We start from the raw sequence: 26,040 nt of genomic DNA, 5'->3' as shown, positions 1-26,040 counted from the left end.
TCCGCTACCGAACAGAGCTATCACATCAACTTCTTGGCGCTTCGAGCAGTCCATCTCGCTCTGAAGTCCCTGTACCCATCCCTGCAGACCGGCTATGTTCAGGTTCAGACGGACAACACAACTATGTTCTATCTGAACAAGCAAGGAGGGACCAGATCACCGGTCCTGTCTCTTGAGGCCCAGTCAATCTGGAAATGGCTTCTGGCGAGAAACCGGACGATCGTCGCTGTTCACCTGCCAGGGACCCTGAACGTGCAGGCGGACGGCCTCAGCAGAGACTTCGTCGAAGCGCACGACTGGGTGCTCAACGAAGACGTCGCTCAAGACATCTTCCGCTTGTGGGGCACACCGGGCATCGATCTGTTCGCAGACGCGGACAACATAAAATGCCCCGTCTTCGCCTCCAGGTTCCCTCAACGGGGTTCGCAGGGGAACGCGCTTTTGATCAGCTGGTCGAGGACATTGCTTTACGCTTTTCCTCCTCTCCCTCTCATCCCGGCTGTGATTCACAAGTTCTACAGGGCCAAAACTCGGATGATCCTAATAGCACCGGAGTGGTCCCGGCAGTGGTGGTACCCTGATCTACTCCAGCTGTCGGAGGTACCACAAAGGAGGTTGCCATGCCTGCCGAACTTGCTGACCAAGGACAAGGGGAGAGTGTTCCACCCCAATCTCCCCTCCCTCCGCTTGACGGCATGATTCCTAAATTCATCCAGTACGGACATCTAGATCTTCCACCGGACTGTATGAGCATTCTTCGGGAGGCAAAGAGGCCCTCCACGAGGAAGTCGTATGGCTTTAAATGGAAAAGATTCTGCTTCTGGTGTAGAGATAACACCCTTGATCCGATTCGGGGTTAAGAACAGGTTATTCTCCCCTACTTACTGTGCTTGGCGAAGTCTGGGTTAAAGTACTCTTCCATCAGAGTACACTTAGCTGCTATTACAGCCTATAGGAAGTCTCCTAACCAGATCTCATTCTTTCAGATGCCAGTGGTAAAGGATTTCTTAGAAGGGCTTAAGAAAGTTTACCCACCTGTGAGGTCTCCTTCCCCTTCCTGGGAACTGAACATCGTTCTCTCTAAACTGATGGGAGCCCCTTTTGAACCGATTCATAAGGCCTCCTTGCAACATCTGACCTGGAAGGCTGCCTTCTTAGAAGCCATCACTTCAGCCCGTAGGGTTAGTGAAATTCAGGCCCTCTGCTGCAAGGAACCTTACACTGTGTTTCATGCTAATAGGGTGGTGCTCCGTACCCATCCGAGCTTCCTACCCAAGGTGGTCTCGGACTTCCACATTAACCAGGTGATCACATTGGCCACCTTCTTTCCTCAACCGACCACTCCCCCGGAGAGAGCCCTACACTCTCTTGACCTCCGGAGGGTTTTGAAATTCTATCTGGCTAAGACCCTTACTCTTAGAAAGTCAGACAGGCTCTTTGTGAACTATGGGCCCACGAATACCGGGCTGGCTGCGGCCAAGAGGTCTATCTCTAGATGGATTGTCTCTTGTATAGCTTTGGCTTACCAACTGTCCCACAAAGTTCTACAGGGTAAACCTAGAGCACACTCTACTCGAGGGAGAGCGTCTACTGTAGCACTCCTTCGCAACGTTCCCATGTCTGAGATCTGTAAAGCGGCTACATGGCGCTCAGTCCATACTTTTACGCGCCATTACTGCCTAGATTCAGACGCGCAGGCCGACGCCCAGGTGGGGCAGGCTTCTCTGAGGAACCTGTTTGCATAACTGTAAATGCAAAATGTGTTTTGCTGTTTGTTTTTTGCTCGTCCGCGAGACTTTGGGTATGGGCTTGCTACTCTATTCATAGATTATGACTATTGATGAGTATCCCCTGGATGAGAAGGATTAGTTACTTACCTGTAATCCTAGTTCTCATCCAGGGGTATACTCATCAAAGTCATAAGCGACCCACCCACCTCCCCGGACGAGCAATGTTTTCTCTTTAAATAAGTGATGTATGGAAGGCAGATCTACTCAGGTGCGGAGGCACCGCCAAAAAGAACTGGCCCAACTGCCGCCTGTAGTGCATCATGGGAGCAGGGGGTCACAGGCAGGCCTTAAAGGCACGGTCCCCCTACTCTAATGCCTTAAAGGCAGGGTGTCAGTTTTCTTGGTTTCTTGATACTCTACTGCAGCCTACTGGCGAATGCCTACAATTACATGTTGCTTTATGGCAATAAAGCAGTGCTGTGTTATATTTTGCCTGATGCTTCCTTTTTTCCTTACGGGTTACGGGGGCACTACTATGCAAAAATTATGTAATTTACAGCATTGCCATGTTTTGAACATTATTAGGCTGCATTTATATGTTTTCACATATGTATATATATATGTATATATATGTATTTTCTATATGCTCCGGGATCCCGCACACGGGCGGGGATTATTCATAGATTATGACTTTGATGAGTATACCCCTGGATGAGAACTAGGATTACAGGTAAGTAACTAATCCTTCTCCACCTCTCCTCGTGCCCTCCGCTCCGTCTCCCTCTGAGGGCAGGCCTCCTCTCGCAGTCGGAGGGGCAGGTTCTACACCCCCACCTCCAGAGCTTACACCTTCATGCCTGGAGATTGAACGGGGCAACCTGAGTTCCTTCTCTGTCCCACCTGATGTGGTGGATGTTATTTTATCGGCCAGGCGACACTCCACCAAGTCCGTTTACTCCTACAGGTGGTCTAAATTTGTAAAATGGTGTGGAGAGAGGTCCGTTGACCCTTTAAAAGCCCATCTTTCTGATGTTCTCCAGTTTGCTCTTTCCTTGGCTCAGCAGGGCTGTGCTGTGGCCACGGTCAAGGGCTATCTTTCGGCCTTATCGGCTTTTCTGTGCCTTCCAGATCAACCTTCACTTTTCAAGTCCCCGGTTGTTCTGAGGTTCATCAAGGGCCTTACAAACATGTTTCCTCCCACTCCATTTGTAATGCCTCAGTGGGACCTTAATCTTGTTTTAACCTTTCTAATGGGGTCCCCTTTTGAGCCTCTTCATACTTGTCCTTTGAGGCTGTTATCATTTAAGGTGGTTTTTCTTGTGGCCATAACCTCGGCAAGGAGGGTAAGTGAGCTTCAAGCTCTTAGTTCCAAACCTCCTTTCCTTACTTTGCATGCTGAAAGGATGGTTCTCAGGACCAGGGCTGCTTTCCTGCCAAAGGTAGTCACTCCGTTTCATTTGGGGCAGTCCATTACTCTCCCTGTTTTCTACCCTCCTCCTCACCCTTCCAAAGAGGAGGAAAGACTCCATCGTTTGGACCCGAAGAGGGCTGTTAGTTTTTATCTGGATAGAACCAAGGACTTTCGCCTTGATGACCAGCTCTTTATTGGCTACATTGGTCGTTCTAAGGGGAAGGCGGTGCACAAGCGCACGCTGTCAAGATGGATAATTCTGACCATCAAGATCTGCTACGCCCTGGCTGGTAAGACTCCTTCTGATGGTATTAGAGCGCATTCAACTAGAGCTAAAGCCTCTACATCTGCTTTGGCCCGGAGTGTTCCTGTGGCAGATATTTGTGAAGCCGCGACTTGGGCCTCCCTCCATACTTTCGCAAAGCATTATTGCTTGGACTCTGAGATGAGGAGGGAGGGCCACTTCGCGCGCTCTGTCTTGCAAGACTTTCTGGTATAGGAAGGTGGACACCCTCCTCCGGGAGTGGGGACTGCTGTGGGAATCTATTCACAAGGTGAGGAATCCACTGGCAGATGTATCCATCAGAAGAACAAGTTACTTACCTTCGGTAACGCTTTTTCTGGTGGATACAGTATCTGCCTGTGGATTCCTCACTGACCCACCCGCCTCCCCGTTGTCCACCTTTGTATACCATGAAATAGGTCTTGTTGATATGCTTTTATGCTTTGTTGTGCAATTGTAGGAAATGCTTGTTTATTTAGCATTCTTTTCCTTTGTATGCTATGCATATGTGTTGGTGTAATGTATACTGTGTATACTTTGAGTCTGTCGTTAGTCCACCTGTTCGCCTCGAAGGCACGGGGAAAAAATGGGAGGAACTGACGCCATCATGCCGACGTGGGCTTCTTATGGCTCCGGTGACGTCGATCGGAGTCGCGAGCGGAGCCGGTGTATTATGACGTCGCCCACGTCGACGTGGAATGCTGGGGAAGAAAAGTTCCGTGGAATGCTGGCGCAGGGGATATTCACAAGGTGAGGAATCCACAGGCAGATACTGTATCCACCAGAAAAAGCGTTACCGAAGGTAAGTAACTTGTTCATTACGGCCTATGCAGGCAGACTGGGCTGTGGGCCTTTCATTGGGCTCCTGGAACATCGCGGGGCTTTTGCCCAAAACTGAATCCAGCGACTGGTCAACTTTCATTGATCAGAATGATATCTGGGTATTTCAGGAGACATGGGCCATGGATCAAGTCCATCACACTGGGTTTCTTAACTTTTCTAAACACGCACTAGGGGGGCGACAGGGGAGGCCTTCGGGCGGTTTAACATGCTGGGTGAGACAACAAGCGAGCTACACTGTCAAGGATGTATTTATTGACAGCCCCGATATCTTGGCCCTTTGTTTATGCTCGGGTCATGCTAGGGATATTTTGCTAATCAACATCTATGCAAGATGCCAACCGGGGGGCAGGCGATCTGAGACTGTTGAAATCCTCGATAGGTTTCTGGACAGTTGGAAAGTGGGGCACCATTTGATCATAGCAGGGGATTTTAATTGTTGTTTTGAACCCCTTGGCTTTGAGGATGGTAATCTAACCTCCGACGAGCACTCCCAATTGAAGATCCCCTCCTTAGAACTCAGACCAATTGTAGGAGAGTAGGGTCTGCTTTCTATGTTCACCCCCACTTTTTGCTTTTGCTTTACTGGTTTTCGACTTAGATGTGGCTGTGGGCCTGCTAATCAGACCCACAGCCCTGCTGTTCTCTAAATTGATACTATGTACTTTAGGTGCATAACCCATTTGGATAGGATCACCTTATTGGCCCCTGTACAGTGTACCTTAGGTACCCAGGGCATAGGTGTACCCTAGGCCTACCAGGGGCTGCAGCATGTATTATGCCACCCCTGGCCTGGCCTTCCATTATGACACAACTGGCTGATCACTCAGCTGGGGCAAGGTTGTGTAATCACTCCTTGCTTAGGTGTAGTAGTCCTATACCTAACTTACATATAGACACATGTGTACCTATCAGCCACTCCTATGGCAGGCCTTAACAATCCTGGAGGCAGAGTGCTTGGTAACATGTGAGATGGTGCTCTAGCCTGAGCTGAGCCTGTCTGCAGCTTTCGGAACCATGTCCTTATAGCTGTTCTATGATATAGCTTACCATATACTCTTAAAGTGCCTTATAATCTTAAACGGTTATGGTAACTATGGTTTGGCTTTATCAAAACATGTCATGTAAGGTGTCTAACACTTTGGAATAATACCCCCATCCCATTTCTGGGGATGAGGATATTATCCCTCCCTTCTAGAGGGAGAAGACATGTTGTAACCTACTTACCCGGTTAAAGTTAACCAGAGCCCCAGCATCACAAAATGGATGCTGCTGCCACAGACACGAGTCTGACCTCCTGCTGCTGGGAGTGATCCCGACAAGGGAGGTTTGGACAATAGGTTTCCTGCCTTGGGAGGTGCGAGCACCACCCCAGACAGGCCTTAGTGTATTGGGGCAGGGAGGGATGAAAAGAATGAGACATGCCTGGGGCACAAAAGGTGTCCCATGCATAGTCCAGTTCAAACCGGTGCTGGGGCACTCCAGCCCCAGTCCTGGCGCGAAACTGGACAAAGGGAAGGGGGTGTAACCACCCCCCTCCCAGGTCCCACCCATAAGGCGTGACCTAGCAGGTAACCCAGCCCCCCAGATTAGTATAAGAGTGGTAGCTGGGCCCCAGGAGATTAGATTATCCTGAACCTGCAACTTGAACAGAAACTCTGGACCTTCGACATTCGACGAAAGAAGAAGACTGAAGAATCTCCCTTGTGGCCAAGGAGTGGCTACCCTGTGCAAACAGGCACCATCAAGAGACTACCCTTTGCTTTGCTAAAGTTCTACGAGGAACCGACTGCAGAGCCCGACCAGAGCCTTGACTTCCAGACTTCTCCGACCCTGATCCACATCCACAGCCGAGCTGAGATCCGTGGAGGCGACGTGGGACCGGCTACCTGGGAAAAGTGGCTAGTATCTTTCAGCGCAGCTTCTGAGGCACCCTCGAAGTTGTGCACCGGGGATTGAGAAGCCCCAACCCCAAGCACCATCTGCACCGAAGATCAGCCCCCCACACTCCACGAGTCCTGTGTGGGGCCCTTCTGCATTTTCCTGCTTGCCGCGCCTGTCCGGTTGCTTGCCCGTTGGCTAGTGGCCTCTGTGACGACGCATCCCGAAATCTTCACTGCTGGTTTGGCTCCTCCAGACTGGCTCCCGCTTCCCTGCAAAAGAGAAGCACCCCAGACCTTCCTGGTCTGCACCAGAAGCAAGTCCTCCGTTCTTCGTGGGTTCCGCTTGCCAAGGCTTGGTGAGTCCTAGTCCAACTTCGACGCCGCCGACAGCAAGAGCCTTCGTGGGACAGCTCGCCTCCTGGTCCTGGTCGTCCTCGACGTTTCCTGGTCCTCGTGGCTGCAGCGACAAGCTTCACCTTCACCTGCAATCTTCACGACATCGCCTGGTTCCTTCCTGGTTCCACGTGGTCACTGGCTAGTGACCTTGACTCTGTCCCTTCTACTTGCAGGTCTCCTCTCTTCTTGATCCCAGCCTTGGGATCCACCGGACACTCTTCACTGACTGCCTGTCAGCAACTTTCCTTCAGGCATCCATAGAAGTCCACGACGAAACCCGACGCAAGTTCACACCTATGCACCCGCAGCCTGTGGGCTAGGTAACTTGGGTACTTCGGTGCTCACAAGGGTAGTGACTATCCTAGGGTCTAGTTTCCGAGTCTCGACTCTCTAGCTGCTTCAGAAGTGTCCTTAAACTGTTAATTTCTAACAACTACTATTTCTATCGACTTTTACGCATTACGCGTGAGTGTTTCCACTCTGCACCTGAATCCCGTGGGCCTCCCACTTCCTAACTGTTGCTAGTGTAGTGTAGCCCCAGCGATTCCCTAGGCCTAGGCCTATCCTATTTCCGTGACAGTGGTCCTTATACCACTTACTTAGTATATGGTTTGCGTGGCCCCTAGGGCCTAACTGTATTACTTACCTGTGTGACTTAATGTATGCTTAAATAAGACTGTGTTGTACTTACCTCTAATCTCATAAAGAGTGCTGAGGGTTTGACTAGAATAAATACACTTTATTTTATATATATATCTGTTGTGGTGTCCTTTCATTTGGTATTCAAGGGATTATATATGGTATCACAGCTGGCTTCACATGCCATTCAGAGTTTAGCCTAAGACTGCTCTTGTCCATGCTACCACTAGGATAGCTGGTCTATAAGGTTGACTTTACAACCAATCACCATAAGGGTTGTTTGGACTGATATAAGGTGTACACTAGAACTAGTGACATCATACATCAGGCCAACTTCTCACACCAATTAAAAAATTGACTGAAGCTGCTTTGCAGCTTAAGGGGATGTGTCTAGAGAAGGGAGTAAGGGCAGCAAACGGAAGGACCCAGTCGGATCGGAGGGGTGCACCTACTTATAATAACGGCCTAAGATCAAGTAGGATAGATTACATCCTTGTTAGTGTCGAATTTTGGGTACACTTATATGACATGACGGTCGTTGAGCGGGCCGAAAGTGATCATGACCCACTAGTACTATCTTTATTGGCCTCAAGCTTAATAGTCAATCCCAATATGGCTGAGGCACACAACCTAGTGGAATCCGCTGTCACAAATGATGAAAGAAGAGTTAGATGGGCCAGGCTTATCGAAAGAGAGGGGGATCTTGACGAGATAAAGTCTATGGTTGGCCACTCGTTGCTATTCTCAATAGTTGTCACTCTCAGGAGGCCATGAATCGCACTGCTCCGATTGTACATAGGGAACTATTTACTAGTTTAAAACCATTTTTTATCAAATGTAACTCTAGGAAAAGTAATCCAAGCGCCAAGATGACTACCTGGTATAATAAGCCTTGTAGAGAGTCATATCGGGAGTTAACAAAAGCTATTAGATCAAAAATATGTGGGCATGGTAAGATTGGCTAGGTCAAGGTACAAAGCAGCTCTAAAAGTAGCTAAGAAGGATTGGGATGAAAAACGTTTGCTCGACCTACTTGATGCTAGTCTCTAGAGAGACATGACTACATTTTGGCAGTTAGTCAAGTGGGATAGTAACGGGACACCACATATACCGGTGAACCATGTAGCGCCTGACTCGTAGGTTGAGTTTTTTAAAGCCCAATTCTCCATTGCAAATACAGTTGATATTCACCAGCTACCAGGCTTAACGCCTGACACCTTACTGTTTGACAACCTCGAGGTTGAGAAGGTGCTCCCTTTGTTGCCTAAAGGGGGGCTCCTGGTCCGGACTGTATACCGGCTGATTTGTTCCAGTATGACAAAGAGTATGACAAAGAGAATTGGGTCAAATATATTACATACACAGCCAACGCCATAGCCGGTGGTGCACCTCTCCCGGATACCTGGTCTGGAGCTATTATATTACCGATATATAAAAAGGGTGATCGCTCATCTCCTGCCAATTATAGGCCGATTAGCCTCATTGACTCTATGCAGAAATAATCGCTAAATTGGTCCTTTGTCGAATCCAAGCGTGGATTGAGGGGAATGAGATTTTGTCACCGTTGCAGCAGTCGCGGCCCGTGGAGGGAGTTCCGTGGGGCGAAAAGGCGGGGTGGGGGAGAGGCAGGGTGGAGGGTACATAAAAAAGGAATATGGATAATTGGAGTTAAGTAAACAATGAAATAAATAAAACGAATTTCGTTGGGCGCCAATGCGATGCAGCGCGCCCAACGAAATTCGTTTTATTTATTTGTTTACTTACCTCCAATTATCCATATTCCGGTTTTTAGTACCCTCCACCCTGCCCCTCCCCCGCCCCGCCTTTCCGCCCCACGGAACTCCCGCCGCGGCTGCGTTGCAGGCAGGCTTTCGCCCTTTTACCAGCACCATTGACCAGGTTTTTAGGTTCACTATGATTTACTGGCAGGTAGTCATTATAGGAGGAGGGTCCCTATATGCAGCCTTTATAGATCTTAAGTCTGCTTTTGATCTGGTGCCTCGTAACAAGATGTGGCACACCTTTTTGGAAGTAGGGATGCCCCAGGAGCTATTAGCATTAATAATTAAGTTGCACAATATGAATTATGCTCAGGTGCGATGGGGCTCAAAGGGAGAGATTACAGCTAGTTTCTCTGTCCTAAAGGGTGTGCGCCAAGGATGCGTCCTGGCGCCGACACTGTTCTCCCTGTTTATTAACAGGGTGGTTCAATACTATTCCACATATCACACAGACGCCCCTAGCTTGGGGGGGGGGCTTAGGATGCCTCTGCTCATGTTTGCGGACGATACCCTGATCCTATCCAAGACGCAGAAGGGACTGCAGGCTGCACTGTCCAGGTTCGAGGAGTTCTGCCGCGATCATGGGCGTGTGGTTAATGTGGACAAGACCAAGTTTATGGTCTTTCACCACCATAAGACCATTCAAAGCTCTGTATTCATGAACAATGCCCTTTTAGAACAGACAGAAGCTTTTGCGTACCTGGGGATTACTCTGGGTAAGAAACTTGGCTGGAAACCACATATTGATCTCTTAGCTTTGAAACATGCCCAGCTGGCAGGAGCCCTTGTTAAAGAACACAAGCTTTCATTTACCAAGCCTATGGCCCTGTTTTAAAGTTATATAATACCAAGGTTATTACCTCAATTCTATATGGAGCGGAATTATGGGGTTTCGAGAACATTTCCTCCTTGGCACTAGCCCAGAATAAATTCGTCAGAGCTATCACGAGTCTCCCGCAATCCACTCCATTATTGCCACTCTTTTTGGATCTGGGTTGCTTTCGAATCGAGGATTTAGCTCGCTTTAGACCAATAGCGTTTTGGTGGCGTCTTTGGGTTACTCCTGAGCTTTCCCAATATGCGAAATCCCTTATGGATTTCAGGGGGGTTGGCTGTACTGGGAAGATTAAATGGTTTCAGGATGTAAAAAACTCCCTGTGTGGGATGGGGATGAGTGGCCTGTGGATGCACCCTGATGAAGATCCATTTACGTCCAAAAAGGAACTCAAGGCCGCCTATTGGGATATGGTCAAGAACAAGCATTTTTTCTCTTCCACTAGGTCTACCTTATCCTTGGACTATCTGATGCTCAAACAGGATTTTGTATTTGAAGCATACTGGGATATTATTTCTAGACCGGTGGATAGAACACTATACCACCAGTTTAGGGTTGGTTCTCTCCTAATCAACGCCTTTACTTCCAATTGGCGGTTGAATGGGTTTGACTATTGTCCCTTCTGTCCAGCCTCGCTGGAATCCATATCCCATTTCTTGTTGGTGTGCCCGGCTTACAAATCCCCCAGGCTCAAATGGCTCTAACCAATTTGTACGAACATGGGTACTAGATCGGCCATGGTGGCATTAACGATTTTGCGTACATCTATTGATGTTCCTATAGTAGTAGCTGTGGCAAAATTCCTGAGATGGGCATGGCTTATTCGCTGCAAACAACTAGGAGAAAAGCAGGCCTAGCTGTAGCCACAACAATGTGATATAATTGCAGTACGTTTTTTTTTAATTAATTAATTTTTAGCTACATGATTAATTGGTTTTATATTGTATTTTTGTACTTACATGGTTTTATAGTGGTCGTTGGTTGTTGATTATTTTCATCTGATATACACACTGTATTAATCACTGATCTGTTATATGGTTTTGATTATTCATATGGCATTGTGTTTTTATTCAAAAAGTCTCTTTTTAGCTTTTTTGTATGAATTGTCTTTCATGATTATTTTAATCGAAATAAAGACCTAATTAAATGAAATGTATTACAGAGGCACATATGGCTAAACCACGCGTGCCTCTACAATGCTGCCCTAACAACGAATGCGTCTGAACAACACATTCCTTTACAATGAATGCCTTTCCATGCATGCCTTTACCATGCAATTCCTTGTGAAGGCATGACAGGTAAATGGATGTGTGGTAAAGATCACACCCCAGCCTGGCTAAGGCATATGCATGATTAAGGCAAGCGTGGTTCCGCTTGCTTGGAAACGGCACACATGGCTCAGCCCGTGTTATAAAGACTGTTTCCCCTGGTGGCAGCTTTTCCCATGATGGGACCCCCCTCTCCTTGCGTGTGACGGATCTGATAAGGCAACCTTTCCATAGGTTCCTCAGGCTTCAGCACTCTGGGACTGATGCAGTGCCATCTCTAGGTCCAGCTGTAGCAGCTCTGTAGTACTTTTTTGGCCCCAGGACGCAGCCGGCAAGCACTAACCAGACCGGGGAAATTTTCACCCCGTGCAGGGGGCCTCAGCGTCATGGAGGCCCTGGACAGTAGAGTCAGTGGGGTCAGTCGCTCGATGTCGAAGAAAGCCCCAACTAGCACCAGCCCACTCCCAAACTCCATGCCATTGCAAGGGAGTGTTTACGGGTGATCTGTGGCTCCACCCCTTCCAGCCCACCTGTTTGCAGTGTCAGTTCCCTGAGTTAGGAACATAGCAGGCCTCTTAGAAAGATACAGAGCTTGCTACCACACCCACTACTTCAGGGGTGTGCAGGCCGACCGGGGACAGGACATGCTGGGCAGCCCGATAGCAGAACTTGCTCCGATAGGCCCCAGAGGTACCTCCCACCAGCCGCCACCGCTCCCTCCCACCAAAGAGCCAGAGCACTCCAACTCACCGTCTTTTCTAGTGTTAGCCACAGTTCTCAGCACAAGTCTGACTCCTCATCATTCCACTGCAAGCCATGCCGCTCATGCTCGCTAATCCGTTGCAAGCAAGCCACTCGAGCGCCCCTTGGACACCCTTCAGCAAAAGCCAGGAGTGATAACATCCAACAATATGAGGGGGCTGATTTTGTGCCTGCAGACAGGATTTAATAGCACAGCAGCAGCTTTTATTCTGGGAGGACGCTGGAGATCCGGAACTATACAGCCATCTTGGAAGCCGGCTCTCTGGTCCCTATTACCCCCCACCACCAACCCCCGTCCACCCCAGGGGAAAACGCGTTTCAGGACCACTCATTTTTCTTCGCTCCCGCTTGGCGGATCACCCCTAAACTTACCAGAAAGGAGCTGAAGTTTTTGGGGGGAAAAGTTTGTGAAGATTTATCAAACAACGCCAAAGATATAAGCAAACCAAAAAATGGGTGGCAATACAAACCTAAATTAAACTACCCAGTGGTACCACCATGCTCATGTGGCTAGGAGAAAAAGGACATAATGTCCTGGGCCTTAATTCTGGCCCAGTGACAAAGTTCCTTAATGCACTTGTGACACATCTTCCTCTGTCTGGGTTGGACACCCACTGCACGGAGGTGCATTGTGATGTCTCACCAGTTTTAGACCCATGCTCCACTGCTCATCTATACCTCTGGACCCCTCATAAAGCTAAGGGTACTCTTAGGTGACCCCCCTGAGTGATGATGTTTAATTCACTCTCAGAGATTGGATTATAGACCTCTCTACAAGTTCCTCAGGAATGTGGGGGGCAAGAATACTCTAAGGAGCAACGAGATGGAAGGAGGCGGGTTCTTGGAAGAGAGAATGTCTCAGAATAAAAACGAACTGACAGACTTTTTCTTCCTGTATGTCATTTCCTGTTTATTGCTGTAGGCAGTAGAACCCCTCCTCCCCAATTGCGAAAACTCTGCCCTACATGCGGAGGGTAACCTCCCCACATGAGGCTTAGACTCCGCAAGGAAAGAGATACACCCAACATTTTCATGAAGTAACAAATTCAAAGCAGGGATGGTTTGTGTTCCAAATATATTTGTGTTAAGTCAGGATTTTATTCTGTTTCCCCTAAAACATGAGTGTAGTACATGAGATATTGTGGTTTCTTGTTGATATTGATAAGTGTTACAGTGTATGAGAAAATACTTTTCAACCTTAATAAAGCTGGCTGGAGAACATGCACATGCCCCCAGTCCCTGTCTGAGCCCCGAACCACAGTGCTCTGACCAATCATGATACTACTCAGCATCATTGTGATTGGCTAAGTGAGTCTGGGAGCCTGTGTGCCTCCTATGTCCTTCGTAGTGGCAAGAAGGCTAGAGGCGAGGCGGCTGCCAGATAGGTAAGTTTAATTTTTTTTACCCCCGCCTCACCACTGCTGCCCCCTAGCAGCCGCTCCTGCAGATAATGGGGGCCAGTTGTGGAGCAGTACGTTGAAAAAAAAGTGACATCTTGTATGCAAAGCGCATATTCAACAATGACAGTGGGCAGAAAATTACAGCTATGTGCTCTTTCAAAAATTTACAAAAATAAACCTATATTTTTTATGAACTGGAGGTCTCGGGAGCAGCAAAGTGACGGGTGTGGGAAACATGGGGTGGGAGAACAGTGGAGAACCTTGTGGCAGGGGAGAAAGAAAAGAAACGGAGAGGTAATGGGAAGAGAATAAATGATGTAGGGAGAGGGGTCGGAAGGGGCGATATGATGTGCGAGACTTGGTTTAGGGAAAAGCTGCTGAACATGTTTATGTTTTGGGTGGGGATGATAGGGAAACAACAGGTTGGCCTTGTGTGCGCCCAGGTACCACAAATGTTCGTTTCCGCTCTAAGGGAGGACACCCCCTGGCACAGAGGGATAAACTGAGAGACTTTCCGTTCTTCACGCCCTTTGTGCTGCTGCATATTTCACTTGCTTCACCGTCCTTCAGTCCGGCAGTCCACACAGAGAACCTCAGTCAAGCTTCTTGCAGGTTTCAAGGATACAAAAGCGGCCATTCACTCACTAATTCAGAACATCTGTCATCCTTGCAGCATCCCATCCTTCACTAGCCAATCCCGTACTAGGGCTCTCTCCAGCTATGAATGCACAGCCATTCACCGAGAGCATCGTTAGCCACCACATCCCTGTCTCTGCTCCTGTGCAAGAAAACACATTACAGGACACTTCCCAAACTCTCGAGTTGCTGCAGCTGGCCTAGCTATTAATATAGCTCGTTGTGTTAATGTATCTTCTGCAGACATCTAGACGGATTCTGTGTTGAGACCTGTGCAGGGTCTGTTAGGAGTCGATTTTTTTTGGTTTAGATAAAGTCTGGGCAAGAGAGCTTTTTCATCATCAGCAATATCTAGTATGGCCAGAGACGTTTTAAGGCAGGAGCAAACTGGACTCTGGCCCAGGGCCCCAGCCTTTTAGGGGGGCCCCTGATGGAGTCACCTCTGTTCTGCAGATTCTCGCTTTGATGACCTTCAATAATTCCTAAACAGATTGTTTTGAATGCTGTTTCCTTTTTTTTTTATAAAACATTTTTTGTAAATTTTTTATTTGCTTTCAACATAAACAAAACATCAACACACCCTTCACTGGTCCACCCTTTATTTTTAATGTGGTTGATGTGTGAGAGTCTTTTTTTTTTTTTTTTGCAAATCTGTTTTTATTATTTTCTTGTTCTAAAGAGATTACAATTTAAATAATACCTGCTTGCAAGCAGTAGTAGACCTTATAACATGTAACATAAGTATGGTACATATACGGTAATATGGCATAGTCATACTATGAGGATCAAGGGCTTAATGTTCATCGAGCATTAGGCTGCAGTTATCCAAAAGGGTATGCACATTATAAATTGTCTGCCATTGCGTGCCTTTTCACAAGTTAACACACTACACAGATAATAACATTATAATGTGCGCTGTGCTAGGCAGTATCATAAGTTGAGAGTGAGAAATTAAAACTTAGATTGCATTAATTAGCAAAAAGAGAAACACATTACAACCTTAGTAACCATTATTCAGCCCTTTAATATCCTGTTGGAAGTTGGAAGCTGCTTGCTCCCTACCGAATACTACCAACTGCCATCCCCTCTATCTATAGTTTGTATTGGCCCGTGTGTACAAGTAGTGTGCGATACGGTAGGGAAGTGACGCAGTATATCCACCACTCAAGTGCAGGATAGCGTCAGTTACCTACAGAGTGAGGCTCAGGGGGATCCCCTCCTACCATGTCTACAGTGAGTTGCAGCTCAGTATAGAGAGCGACCCAGCATGATGCAATGGGGATCTCGCGCAGTCCCAGTGTTTCCTCTCGCCGAATGGCGATGCTCTCTGCCTTCGCCCAGGCAAGCATTGAGTTCCACCAGGCCGTTAAGGTGGGGGGGTCGGATGCCTTCCATTTCTTGGTAATGAGCAGCTTGGCCATTATCAGCCCCAAATCTAGAAATCTCGAGGTAACCATTGTAGCGGGAGTTCTGCGAAATTTGTGCAACAGGTAGGTTGGCCAGTCATGCGTTAGCGTTCTGCCTGTGCAGGTATGTAGGAGAGAGGCCACTTGGTTCCAATAGGTACCCACCCGGGCCCAGTCCCATAGCATGTGGATTAAATCAGCCCCTCGTTCAGTGCATTTCGGACACTCGGTATCTACGCAATTGAAGTATTGGTTAGTTTTTCCAGGTGTGAGATACACCCTGTGAATGATGAAGAGCTGTATTTGCTGGAAACGCTTATTGCGGGGTATGTGCATCGGGCTCTCAAGCACCCGAGCCCATTCTGTATCTGTAAGCTGGTGTCCCGGATCATGTTCCCACTTACGACGCAATGGGTCGAGGCTAATTGCAGCATGCGCCCTCAGGGAAGCTGCAAACCATTGTGTCAGGTGCCTACCCGACCCTATAACATGCAAGTATTGCATGGTAAGGTGTGTCTGTGGCTCCGCTGTCATGTCCCTCCACCTAGCCGAGAGTGAAGCCACCAATGCCCGATGAATCAGAAAGTGGCCAGGCGGGAGCCCATCTTCCTCCACCAGGGTTGTGTACGGTAAAAGTACCCCCATCCGATATAAGTCCCCAAGTGTCTGAATGCCATTCTCATTCCACCTTCTAAGTATCTGCGTGGAGACTACTGTGCGGCCATCCGGGGTCCCTTCTAGAGGTATCGCTGGCGCATACGGAGTCACCGATGTGTGAGAGTCTTTTACATACATTTTGCAGAGAAATGTTGTTTTTGTGTTTCATTGAAAATTCATTAAAAAGTTTATTTCAGATCAAATAGGACCTCATATGAGAAATGGGAGTGAGTCACAGAGATTATTTGCCGTAATATTAGTGAGGTCATGCTCTGTTACAGTATTGAAAATACACATCACGACCCCTGAATACAGGATGGAATCACATTTAGAATTTGGAGGTTTTCGCCTGTGCACCTATAGTGACCTGGCCAAAGAGGGAATGAAAGAGCAGAGACTTCATCATAAATTCCAAGCCTTTCCGAACAGGGTCCCCAAAATACGTTTGGCCGAGGGCCCCAAAATCCTTAAGATGTCCCTGGGTGAGGCAGGTGCTGAATATTGTTTAGCATGCTGGTGCTTTCTGCTCACCGATGACAGACTGGGGATAACAGAATTGGCAGTCCCAGTGTGTTCATGTAACAAGGATTCTTGGCCATGGTCGTGCAACGGCCAGATTACAGGCCCGGCAGCTACTCTTATGGCAGAACTGGATTCCGTCAGGCCGTGTTGAGTCCACTCTACCTTCGCCGGAGTAACGCAGTGGCAGGTGCACGTGTACTGTCAGGGTATGCTAAGAGGAGCAGCTGCCTGCGAGAGGGAGGGGATATCTAAGGTTTTCCCTGCCAGCTCCCAGTTCCAAATACCTCCATTTAAGGACAGCCAGTGCGTCATTTTGCTGCAGTTGAGTCCTAGCTGGTAAACGGTGTTGAGTGTTCACCCATAGCTTATAAGCGATCCTGGACCCTCAATGGTCTCACAGCTATTACTTACATTTCATTGTACCACTACAGTTGTGATTGCATATTACATACATGGGAATTATATATCGTTTATTTGAAATGTTTGTAGGGAAAGCATATTTTGCACTTGTATCGCAATATCATCTGGTTGTATTGTTTTCTTATGCAATAAAATACTTTTGGGGGGAAAAAAATACGGTGTCGTATGTCAAAGGGAGCCCAGCTTTGTAATCGCACCATGCAGTCAGTCTTGGTCGCTCATTACTAGAACAAAGATACAGTCTCCTTATTTTTTTCAAAAGTTGCTGAAGAGCTAGGCTGAGAGCGTCTGATATGTACGTTTATGGGCGTGTTTCCCCTAATAATAATCATTCACATCGCAAACAAAACAAACACGTGTTTGTGGAACTGAATATGTGTTTATTTCTACTCCCCATTTGTCATGTATGTGATCAATTATAGAAGAATGAAATATTGAGTTGAAACCTTCAAAGGTTCAAATGTATGCGGTGCAGAGGCGTAGCTAGAGCTTGTGGCACCCAGGGCTATCCCTCAGATTGCCGCACCTGGGGGGAGGGGGAGGGGGGTATTGCTGGGGAAAAAGGACGGCAAGCACTTGAAAGAGGACCGAGAGACACGTAGTATCGCCGCTAATAGTTACCTCAATCATGCAAGTTACATGCACATACATTACACGGTCCAAAGCTACACAGTTGAATACACCAGTGACTGGCAGTACTAAAGAGAACACACAGACTGCATGATCTATCTGGGGACTCAGAAAAACCGCATGTGACATCCATCAGAGAGCTGCGTGAACAATTACCTGGTAATCCCCTCAGCACAATGCAAAAATGCACATACATGACACTGTTCAGGGATCCATCATCTACACAGCTGACATTAAATGACCATTCATCATGGTCCCCCCATTAAAGCAGTGCACTTTGTGATCTTCATGGTACATGTTCTTTGCAGCAGGCACATTAACCCTCTGTGCTACCTTTCCAGGAGTCAACCCTTCCACTAGACAAAACTCGGATCTCTCTCTAGGAAGAACATTAATCACAGAAGTCATCATTACATTTTTATTGTTTCTGAAAATTGCTGGAGGCCAGGAAGGCGGCAGCAAGTTTTTTTTAAACCATAATATACTTGCAAACACTACGCACCCACCCAAAATAGGTACCCAGTGCTGTCACACCGCTCGCACCACCCTAACCTGCTCTAGGTTCATGTGACCTCAGTGACAGAGTCACAGTGACTTGATGACTGCTGCTCTAGGGTGTGCTGCTTCGTAGGCCTGCCCGCAAGACTGGAGATTAACTTCAGTATGGATTGTGGTGGACAGGCCTTCAAGGTTAACTCACAATTGACACCACTAGGGTACACCTGCTTGTGCTAAGACATCAAGCCTTCTAAGGTCTAGTGGGGCCTTCTAAGGTCTAGCATGGGAATATGCTCCCTCAGTAGAGTGGTCTGGTGGACTGGTCATGAAGGCTGAACCCAGTTCCCCAGTTCCAAATTCACCAGCTCTGGCCATAGTGCCACATCCTCTCCCCCACTGAACACCATACTTCCCCACTGAGAGAAACTCGCACTGCCTTCAGCTACAACCTAATTGTGCCCGCTATAAACTCTTGGATGTGGCTCAATTCAAATTATGCACTTGATAAGAGTAATATGATGCCTAAAAAAAAAAGAGTAAAAGCAAACACTCATATGGAATGCAAGATGAATTAAAGCATGTGAAATGTAAGCAGAAACAACATGGTTACCTTAACGATCTCTCACTCACTATTCAGAAATCAGCGAGTGGTTTTACTTGAAAAGTTAAGGACATGACTACAGGGCCCTGAAGGGAACCGTTTCAATGTCCATTGCTGATATCCTTACAAAACGTAAGCAGTATGGTTTAAAAAGACCACATCCATAAACACAGAGCCATGGTACACATTTTGTTTTCCAATCCATCCATCAACCAGGTATTGCAGTCCCTCCAGGAATGGTACACTTTCCCAGCTGGGGACAACAATGCTGTTCAAAGAAAGACTAGAAAACAAAAGTAGCGCTTCACTGCAAAGTCTGTAAAGTGAGGCTGATGTGTTTGGATGTGAATAAAACCAATCTGGCCACTTTGCAACCAAACTGTCTTGCTTTATTTAGTTATGTATTTATTTTTCATATTTAAAACCTTCTATTTCTCTCCATCCCACTGCACTTTGGAATAGAAAAATGTCAGAAAAAGGGCATTTCCCGCAAGAGTGTTTTTCTTTTTTGGATCCATTTCACAGGGAAGCAACTAAATGAAAGAAGGAAAGAGGTTGTGAACCGTTTCTTCAAGTTACGGTTTTCAGCAAGTGAGGCGCAAGACAGAAAGAGAGGGAATAATAGGAAGAGAGGGGGGGACAGCTGCCAGCACAAAAAAGAAGAGGACATTGCCCGAGTCCTATTCCTTCTCTGCCCCTCCCCGAACGTCCACGAAAGCAAGCCGAGCCTTATCTGAATGCCTTTGTTCATCCACAAAATAGTGCCGCCTGGGGCGGACCGCCCCCCCTAGCTGCGCCACTGATGCGGTGGCAGTACAATGCAACTTTTTACAGTGAGCGCATAACCCCTTGAGCCATTTTACGAGGATTGGAACTTGTGACATAGAATTACACAGGGATCTCTACAACAAGAGCATTAACCTACCGAAATAGCTTACATTTACATACCTGCCAACTTGAAGAACAATCTCACCTTGCGAGGAGGGGACATGGCCTTTAAGGCGTTGGGCCTCGTGCCGAGAAGTACTTACGAGGCACTTTTGAGCTTGTTTACCCTACTACCGTGTGATATCGGCTCTTCACCGGGAGACCGTGTGGTGGGAGCTGATATCGTGTTTCACAGGGCGGCACCTTGTGCATTGGCAGGTATGTATTTATTATAATCCTGTCATATAATGGATACACCCAATGCTAATCAGCAGGCACATTAATCCTCCATGCTATTTTTTGACGATTCAAATTTATGATCCGAGATTACATCTGCAGTCTGTTTTTGACCAACAGATATTTTCCCTGCCAATTTCTTTGGGGGCCAGCTATGGAAAAATAACAGGCAGATTTACTAGCAGGTCGTGGGTAGACTGCATTGACTGTTTTCCATCGGAACCCTCCCCTCATAACACCCTGGCTCCAACCCCTTTCTTCACCACATGTTGACCAATTTGAGTATTGTATTATGTAATTTAAAACAAAAAGGGGACTGAGTATTAAGCTTAAGCATTAGATGTTAGTTTGTGGGCGGACAGAAAGTATGAAACGCAGTCCATTTATGTGGAAAGTGTTTTGTTTTTGTGTGTGCATGGCTTAAGGTGTGCTGCATCAAGTGTGTAGCATTACGTATAAATGTAGGAGAAACATAGTTGTGCAGGTGTGTGGATACTTGCTAGTTTTAGGTTGTGTCATATGGTTTAAACTGCATTGAATATGGGCATAGGAGTTGCCCAGAGATTTTGTTGCTATCTTCAGTTGAGTGCAATCTTGCATCAACTAAATTCTCTGGTGTCCACACAGAGCTTAAATGGGAACAGCACATAGAAAGGGGTTTAATGCGATCACCCATCGTATGTGATCTGATAAGTCCACCCATGAGTGGCAGGGTCCTATAGTAAACGTCGTAATGACTTTCTGATACCTGAGGTGGTTATCATAACATCATGGTTGCCTACTGTGAAAACGGGCACTTTTTAGTGCCCTGGCTGTACTATGACCATATAGGATTAGGTGCGGGTAGCAAATAAGTTGTAAACGGGTCGTGCCTGGCAGGTGTTGAGAGAACCCAAATAGTGCGTACTGGACTTAGTACATCTTTTTACTACCTCCATTTTGAAGTAGGATGCCTTCAACACTAATACCACCATCGGACTGGGAACCACTTGGTATCTTTCTTGACTGTCTTAGGTGAGAGACTCATATGGGTTTGAAGCTAGCAGTTTACTGACAATTATAATGTCCTGTACCCCACTCAATTAAGCTTCCGTCTGGATATAATACGGAGACAGCACCATTGGAGATCTCAGAGTTAATAAAGGTCAATCTCTACCAGGGGAAAAAAGTTATAAGAAAAAACAATTGACAGTGGATCTCAAGCAGATGCCGCACCCACACTGTTATCTCCCAAGAGGTTGTATGAGAGAATCTGTTTAGGACTGTGTGCACTCCCTGTAGACACTCACTGCCCAAAAAGTGTCCACCCAAGTTAGGGAAAACAGATGAACATAACAATCAGAGGTGCAACACTTTTGCAATGTCCATGTTAATTCAAGGTATATCCACAAAATTCCAAAAGTCATCATAAATCTTCTCTTTATTGTTGCTTGATAAGAAGATGCCAAAAACCAGCCAGCGCATTTCGTTCATGTGAATGTGGACTTTTTCAGGGCACAGAAAATTTGAGAAATTCTATTTGTCATCTACAAATTGAGATTCTAAGTCTGTTCATTATTATCATCAGGAATAGAAATACAAATTCCTGAAATAATCCATCAAATAGGACAAACATGAGCAGATAATCATGAGATGCCTGATGTCTCCTCCATGTAGTGATATTCATCGGACCTATATATCCTATAGTCCAGACAGATGTATAAGAAAAAAGGGGACATATCTGCCTCTCGTCCATCTCTACAATTGGTGCGGCACCCTGGAAACTGTGACACTCTTCCTAGTTCTGGCGAGATGATGAACGTGGTGGAAAACTGTTGAGATTCTTTTAGATCTCTCTGCAGCTTTTGACACCGTTTCTCATGATGTTCTGTTGAATCGCCTCGAGCTAGCAAAAGTGGTCGGCAAAGCCAAACATTGGCTTCAATCTTACCTGGCCGATCGGGTGCAGGCTGTCTATCTTCCCCCTTTCACCCCAAGCTGAAAAGAACAAAAATTATGCGATACCTCAAGGCTCAGCACTTAGCCTCACTTTATTGAACATCTGTTTGGCCCATTTGGCCAAAGTATTGAACACAATTTAGTGTCTTATGCAGATGACATTGGAAAAAATGCTTTCCTTTGAGCAGATTGATGTACCCTTGATGGTCAGGCTCCACGTCTGTCTCTCTTAGGTTGCGACCTGGATGAAAGAAAATTGGCTAAAGCTTAATTCTGGCAAATCTGAGCTTTTTTTCTTTGGGAACTACGATCCTTTCAAACTTCTGAACTGGTGGCTGAGTGAGTAGTAGTAGAGTGAGTAGTAGAGATAGAGTGAGTAGTACAGAGTAGAGAGTAGTAGAGATTGAGTAGTAGAGAGTAGTAGAGAGTGAGTAGTAGAGAGTAGTAGAGAATGAGTAGTAGTGAGTATTAGATAGTACGTAGTAGAGAGTAGTAGAGAATAAGTAGTAGAGAGTAGTTGTGAGTAGAGAGTAGTAGGGAGTAGTAGAGAGTGAGTAGTAGATAGTAGAGAGTGAGTAGTAGATAGTAGAGAATGAGTAGTAGAGAGTAGTAGTGAGTAGAGAGTAGTAGATAGTGAGTAGTAGAGAGTGAGTAGTAGTAGAGAATAGTAGAGAGTAGTAGAGAGTGAGTAGTGAATAGAGTAGTAGTGCATAGTAGAGTGAGTAGAGAGTGAGTAGTAGTGAGTAGTAGAGAGAGAGTAGTAGAGAGTAGTAGAGAGTGAGTAGTAGAGAGTGAGGAGTAGAGAGTAGGGTTTAAGATCTGTGGAGTTGGGGGGGTGGGATTAGGATAATAAATGTAGGATTCGTGAGACTGCTTTTCAGTAGCTGACCGGGCTTGTCATTAACTCACTTAGTCATTTTACCACAAAGTCGATAAAGGTTCTGAGAGTCTAATTGTCTGCTAGAGAGTTTTTGTGAGACGGTCCTCAGTCCAAAAAGCACAAGTGACGTCAGCCAAGAAAAGGTATGTTTTTTGTCACCTCTCACTATGTCTAACATTTCTCGCTCACTTGATGAAACGGCACCCACCATGTTGATTTAAAATCGTGACACTATGCGGCAAATACACAGAATAACATTTACCCCGCACATAAAACCGCTAACAGTCAGGCTTTCCAGTCGGCATTAACTGTTATCTGAATTTCAAGATGCATTCCTTACCATAAATACATAAATGTTTCCCGCCTCATACCCTGAGGAAACCGCACAAGTGGCTACCGCGCCAGCCTCTCTGTCTCGACTTTCGGGCACTCTCCCCGCCCGTTGAAAGCTTTTATTGGAGGTCAGGGCGGCTAATAAAGTGGGACACGCAATTAACAAGCAATGCTCGCGGGAAGCCTCACGCCAGCTTCTGGGGGCGAGCGGTGGCTGCGTGCGCCGTGGTGGATTCCTCAACACTGCCACCGGGCCCTTCAGCCTGTCTGGGAAAGTGAAAGCACGCCGCCATGTACGCATAGGGACAAAAAAAGCGCGCGCGTGTGCACAAAGATGGCGTCGGGCTGTCCACATGCACGTACATTTTTTTTGTTCCTACGCGTGCATGTTTAGCTTTGCCGATGGCGAGAGCAGCCATCTTTGTCCATTTGGACGCGCGTGCATTCAGCTTTGGCTGAATCGATTACAAAAGGTGCTCTCCATGACGAGAGCAGCGCATGTGCTGCTTTCGCCAGGCGAGACCTAAAAAGAGGTTGAAGACCTTCCTCTTCACTGAAAAGTAGGACTACATTGAATTTCCTTGCTGGCCAGCGCTGGGACATTTTCTTGTGAAGCAGCTGTTCGCACTATAGAAAAAGGCAATTCAGTTAAATTGTTCTGAGCACGGTTGCTTCTGTTTCTTTTGCACAGGAGCTAGGTGTGTTCCGAGGATGTTGTGTTGACAGCACTTTCAGTCTGGCCATTTTGTGGGGCAGTCAGGTAGCATTCACAAAATGATAGGAAGCTTTAGGGTGACAGGGTAGATGGAGCAACACTAATCTCAGGTAAAGATGATTTGATTAGATATGTGCACTTTACAAATGTTTTCCTTCCTCACCCAAAGGAGTTAAAAATGAAATGAGACATTAAAATGGTGGTTCTGGACCCATTACGCAGGTGTTTTTTTAAAATTTTGAAATCCTTGCTTTGGTAGTTTTAAATCCTCTTCTTGGTGTTTTAGAAATCTTTGCTTGGGTGATATTCTTGCAATCAGTACATGGGGGGCTGGATTTAAATCTTTTCCCCAATGGGGTTTTGGGAGCCTTTGTTATGGTGATGTTTTTGGAAAACATGCAAGGTTAATGTTTTAGTAACACTTCTCATGCTGGTGTTTTAGAATCATTGCCAGGACGGTGCTTTTGCAGTCCTTAGTAGGGTAATGTTTGACTCCTTGACCCAGCTTTGTTTTTGGAATCATTGGCAGGGTTGAGGTTTCAGAATCTTAGGGTAGTGATTTTGGGTGATGTTCTTTCCAACAGTGATGTCACAAGCATTTAATATTCAACCACTTCTTTGAACCGCAATAGGTCTGGAAGGCCCTACTCCGGGAAATGCCCATCACAGCCTTGATGAGGACCCTGGGAAAGATGACCGCTAATTCTGTGCTCACACCTTCAAGCGCTGAGGTTACACTGGTGTGTGAAAGATTGTGCAACGAACATGTGCTGAAAAAGGTAAGCCATCTTGGCTGTCTTCAGCCAAGTCTAGGATTCCGTAGAAAAAATACCTTGCAAAAGATGTGGAAAATCTGAATATTTGCGTAATTTACAGTGTCCCCAGGAAAGTCTAGGTCGACTTCCCTGAGTACCTTAAGGGCTGTTAACTCTTCCCAACCTTTGCCTGTATTGAGTTCCCTTCACTGTTGCCACCACAGGAGGTTTTCCCGAAACCCAACTTGTATGATATCTCTTCTGGTGTCTTTTGAAAATGTAGTTGACTTTGTTGAGTTTTTTTCTTCTCTTCCTCTTAAGACCATTTTTCCCTTAGGTGCACATGGATTCTTTCTGATTTTCATGAAGAAACATACCATACTACTTCATGGGATTTCCTCAGATATTAATAAACTTAAAAAAATCTCTGACTACCTGTGGGATCACTAAGGACATTTTACTAGGCAAACTTAATTTTACAAATGTATCTCATAAGAAACATACCAATTAAGGCAGCTTAATAACGAATAAGAATTACATTTAATTACTAAGAAACAGATATGGATGAAGCTCGCGCTTTAAATTATCCCACCTCCCCCCCAGCAAAAAAAAATATATATATATATAAAGTAGGGAATTTTGCATGAAGGCATCACCCTTTACCATGGCCACTGAAATTATGCGAAGTCGGAAGACCAAATTATGCGGAAGGGCTGACTAAATTATGCAGCTACCGCATGCGTTTTGCAGCACATTTTATGGCAGTATTTGTTCACAATTGTTTTGTTTTTACGAATGCTAACACTATCTGGGCAAACATTTTGCCTCATTATTATAGGTTTAACACCCAAAAACAGCAGTCAACAACTGAAAGATCACCAGTTAACCTTCATAAAGTGCCTTTGAAAATCTTGCAAGTTAAGCTGCAGATGATGGAATATATGAAGTGCTGCTCCTGTATCACCATCATTCGTTGAGGTCTGGGTTGCACTTTACTCAATTAAGGTACAACTTGCGACAATTGTTGCTTACACGAAATCCCCTTCACAAAGTTCTTTCTTCAGAATACCAGTAATGAAAGATTTCTTGGAGGGAATAAGAAAGGTGTTTACCCCTATTAGGTCTCCATCACCACCTAGCTCAGAAACGCACAGGCTTCTCTGAGTAATTTTTGGGAGATATAGTGCTTTTGGTTCGTTCATCTTGCCTGTTTATTTGGGATAATCTTGCTCTTCTGTTCTCTGCTTATGACTACTGGTGACGATCCCCTGGAGAAGATTTTTTCTTTCCATGCAGTCTTATTTCTTCTTTTTGGGAAATAGTCATCAGAATCATCATCAACCCTTCCATGTCCCCAGATGAATACAAAATTTTCCAGCATTCGCGACTAGACTTTTTGATTCTATTAAGGACACCGAGGCAAGGATTATGCTTCTCTATTTCTTTACTACTCCAAACAGCAGCCAATGAAAAGACAGTAAAATAGAGCAAGCATTGGCATAGCCAATAGGTCTCGCTTTTGGGCCCTTATAAGTATTTAGTTATGCAGCACAATATCCTTGGTGCAACAACATCAACTGTTGCATGGCTAAACACTTATAAGGTCCCAAAAGCGAGACCTATTGGCTATGCCAATGCTTGTTTACATAGTAACTGT

The 26,040-nt window shown here is 46.2% G+C and overlaps 1 protein-coding gene across 1 annotated transcript in view; it reads left to right on the top strand.

Annotated features, from left to right (window-relative positions):
• Positions 1-26,040, top strand: part of RO60 (Ro60, Y RNA binding protein) — a 446,084-nt gene that overhangs the window by 195,139 nt on the left and 224,905 nt on the right. The window contains exon 4 of the mRNA XM_085601530.1: positions 24,261-24,407. Within this exon, the coding sequence (XP_085457656.1) occupies positions 24,261-24,407 (147 nt within the window). The remainder of the gene's footprint in view (positions 1-24,260; positions 24,408-26,040) is intronic.

This window comes from Triturus cristatus, chromosome 4_2, assembly GCF_964204655.1.
Source record: "Triturus cristatus chromosome 4_2, aTriCri1.1, whole genome shotgun sequence".
Taxonomy (NCBI): Eukaryota; Metazoa; Chordata; class Amphibia; order Caudata; family Salamandridae; genus Triturus; species Triturus cristatus.
This window is presented reverse-complemented; position numbering and strand designations above follow the sequence as displayed.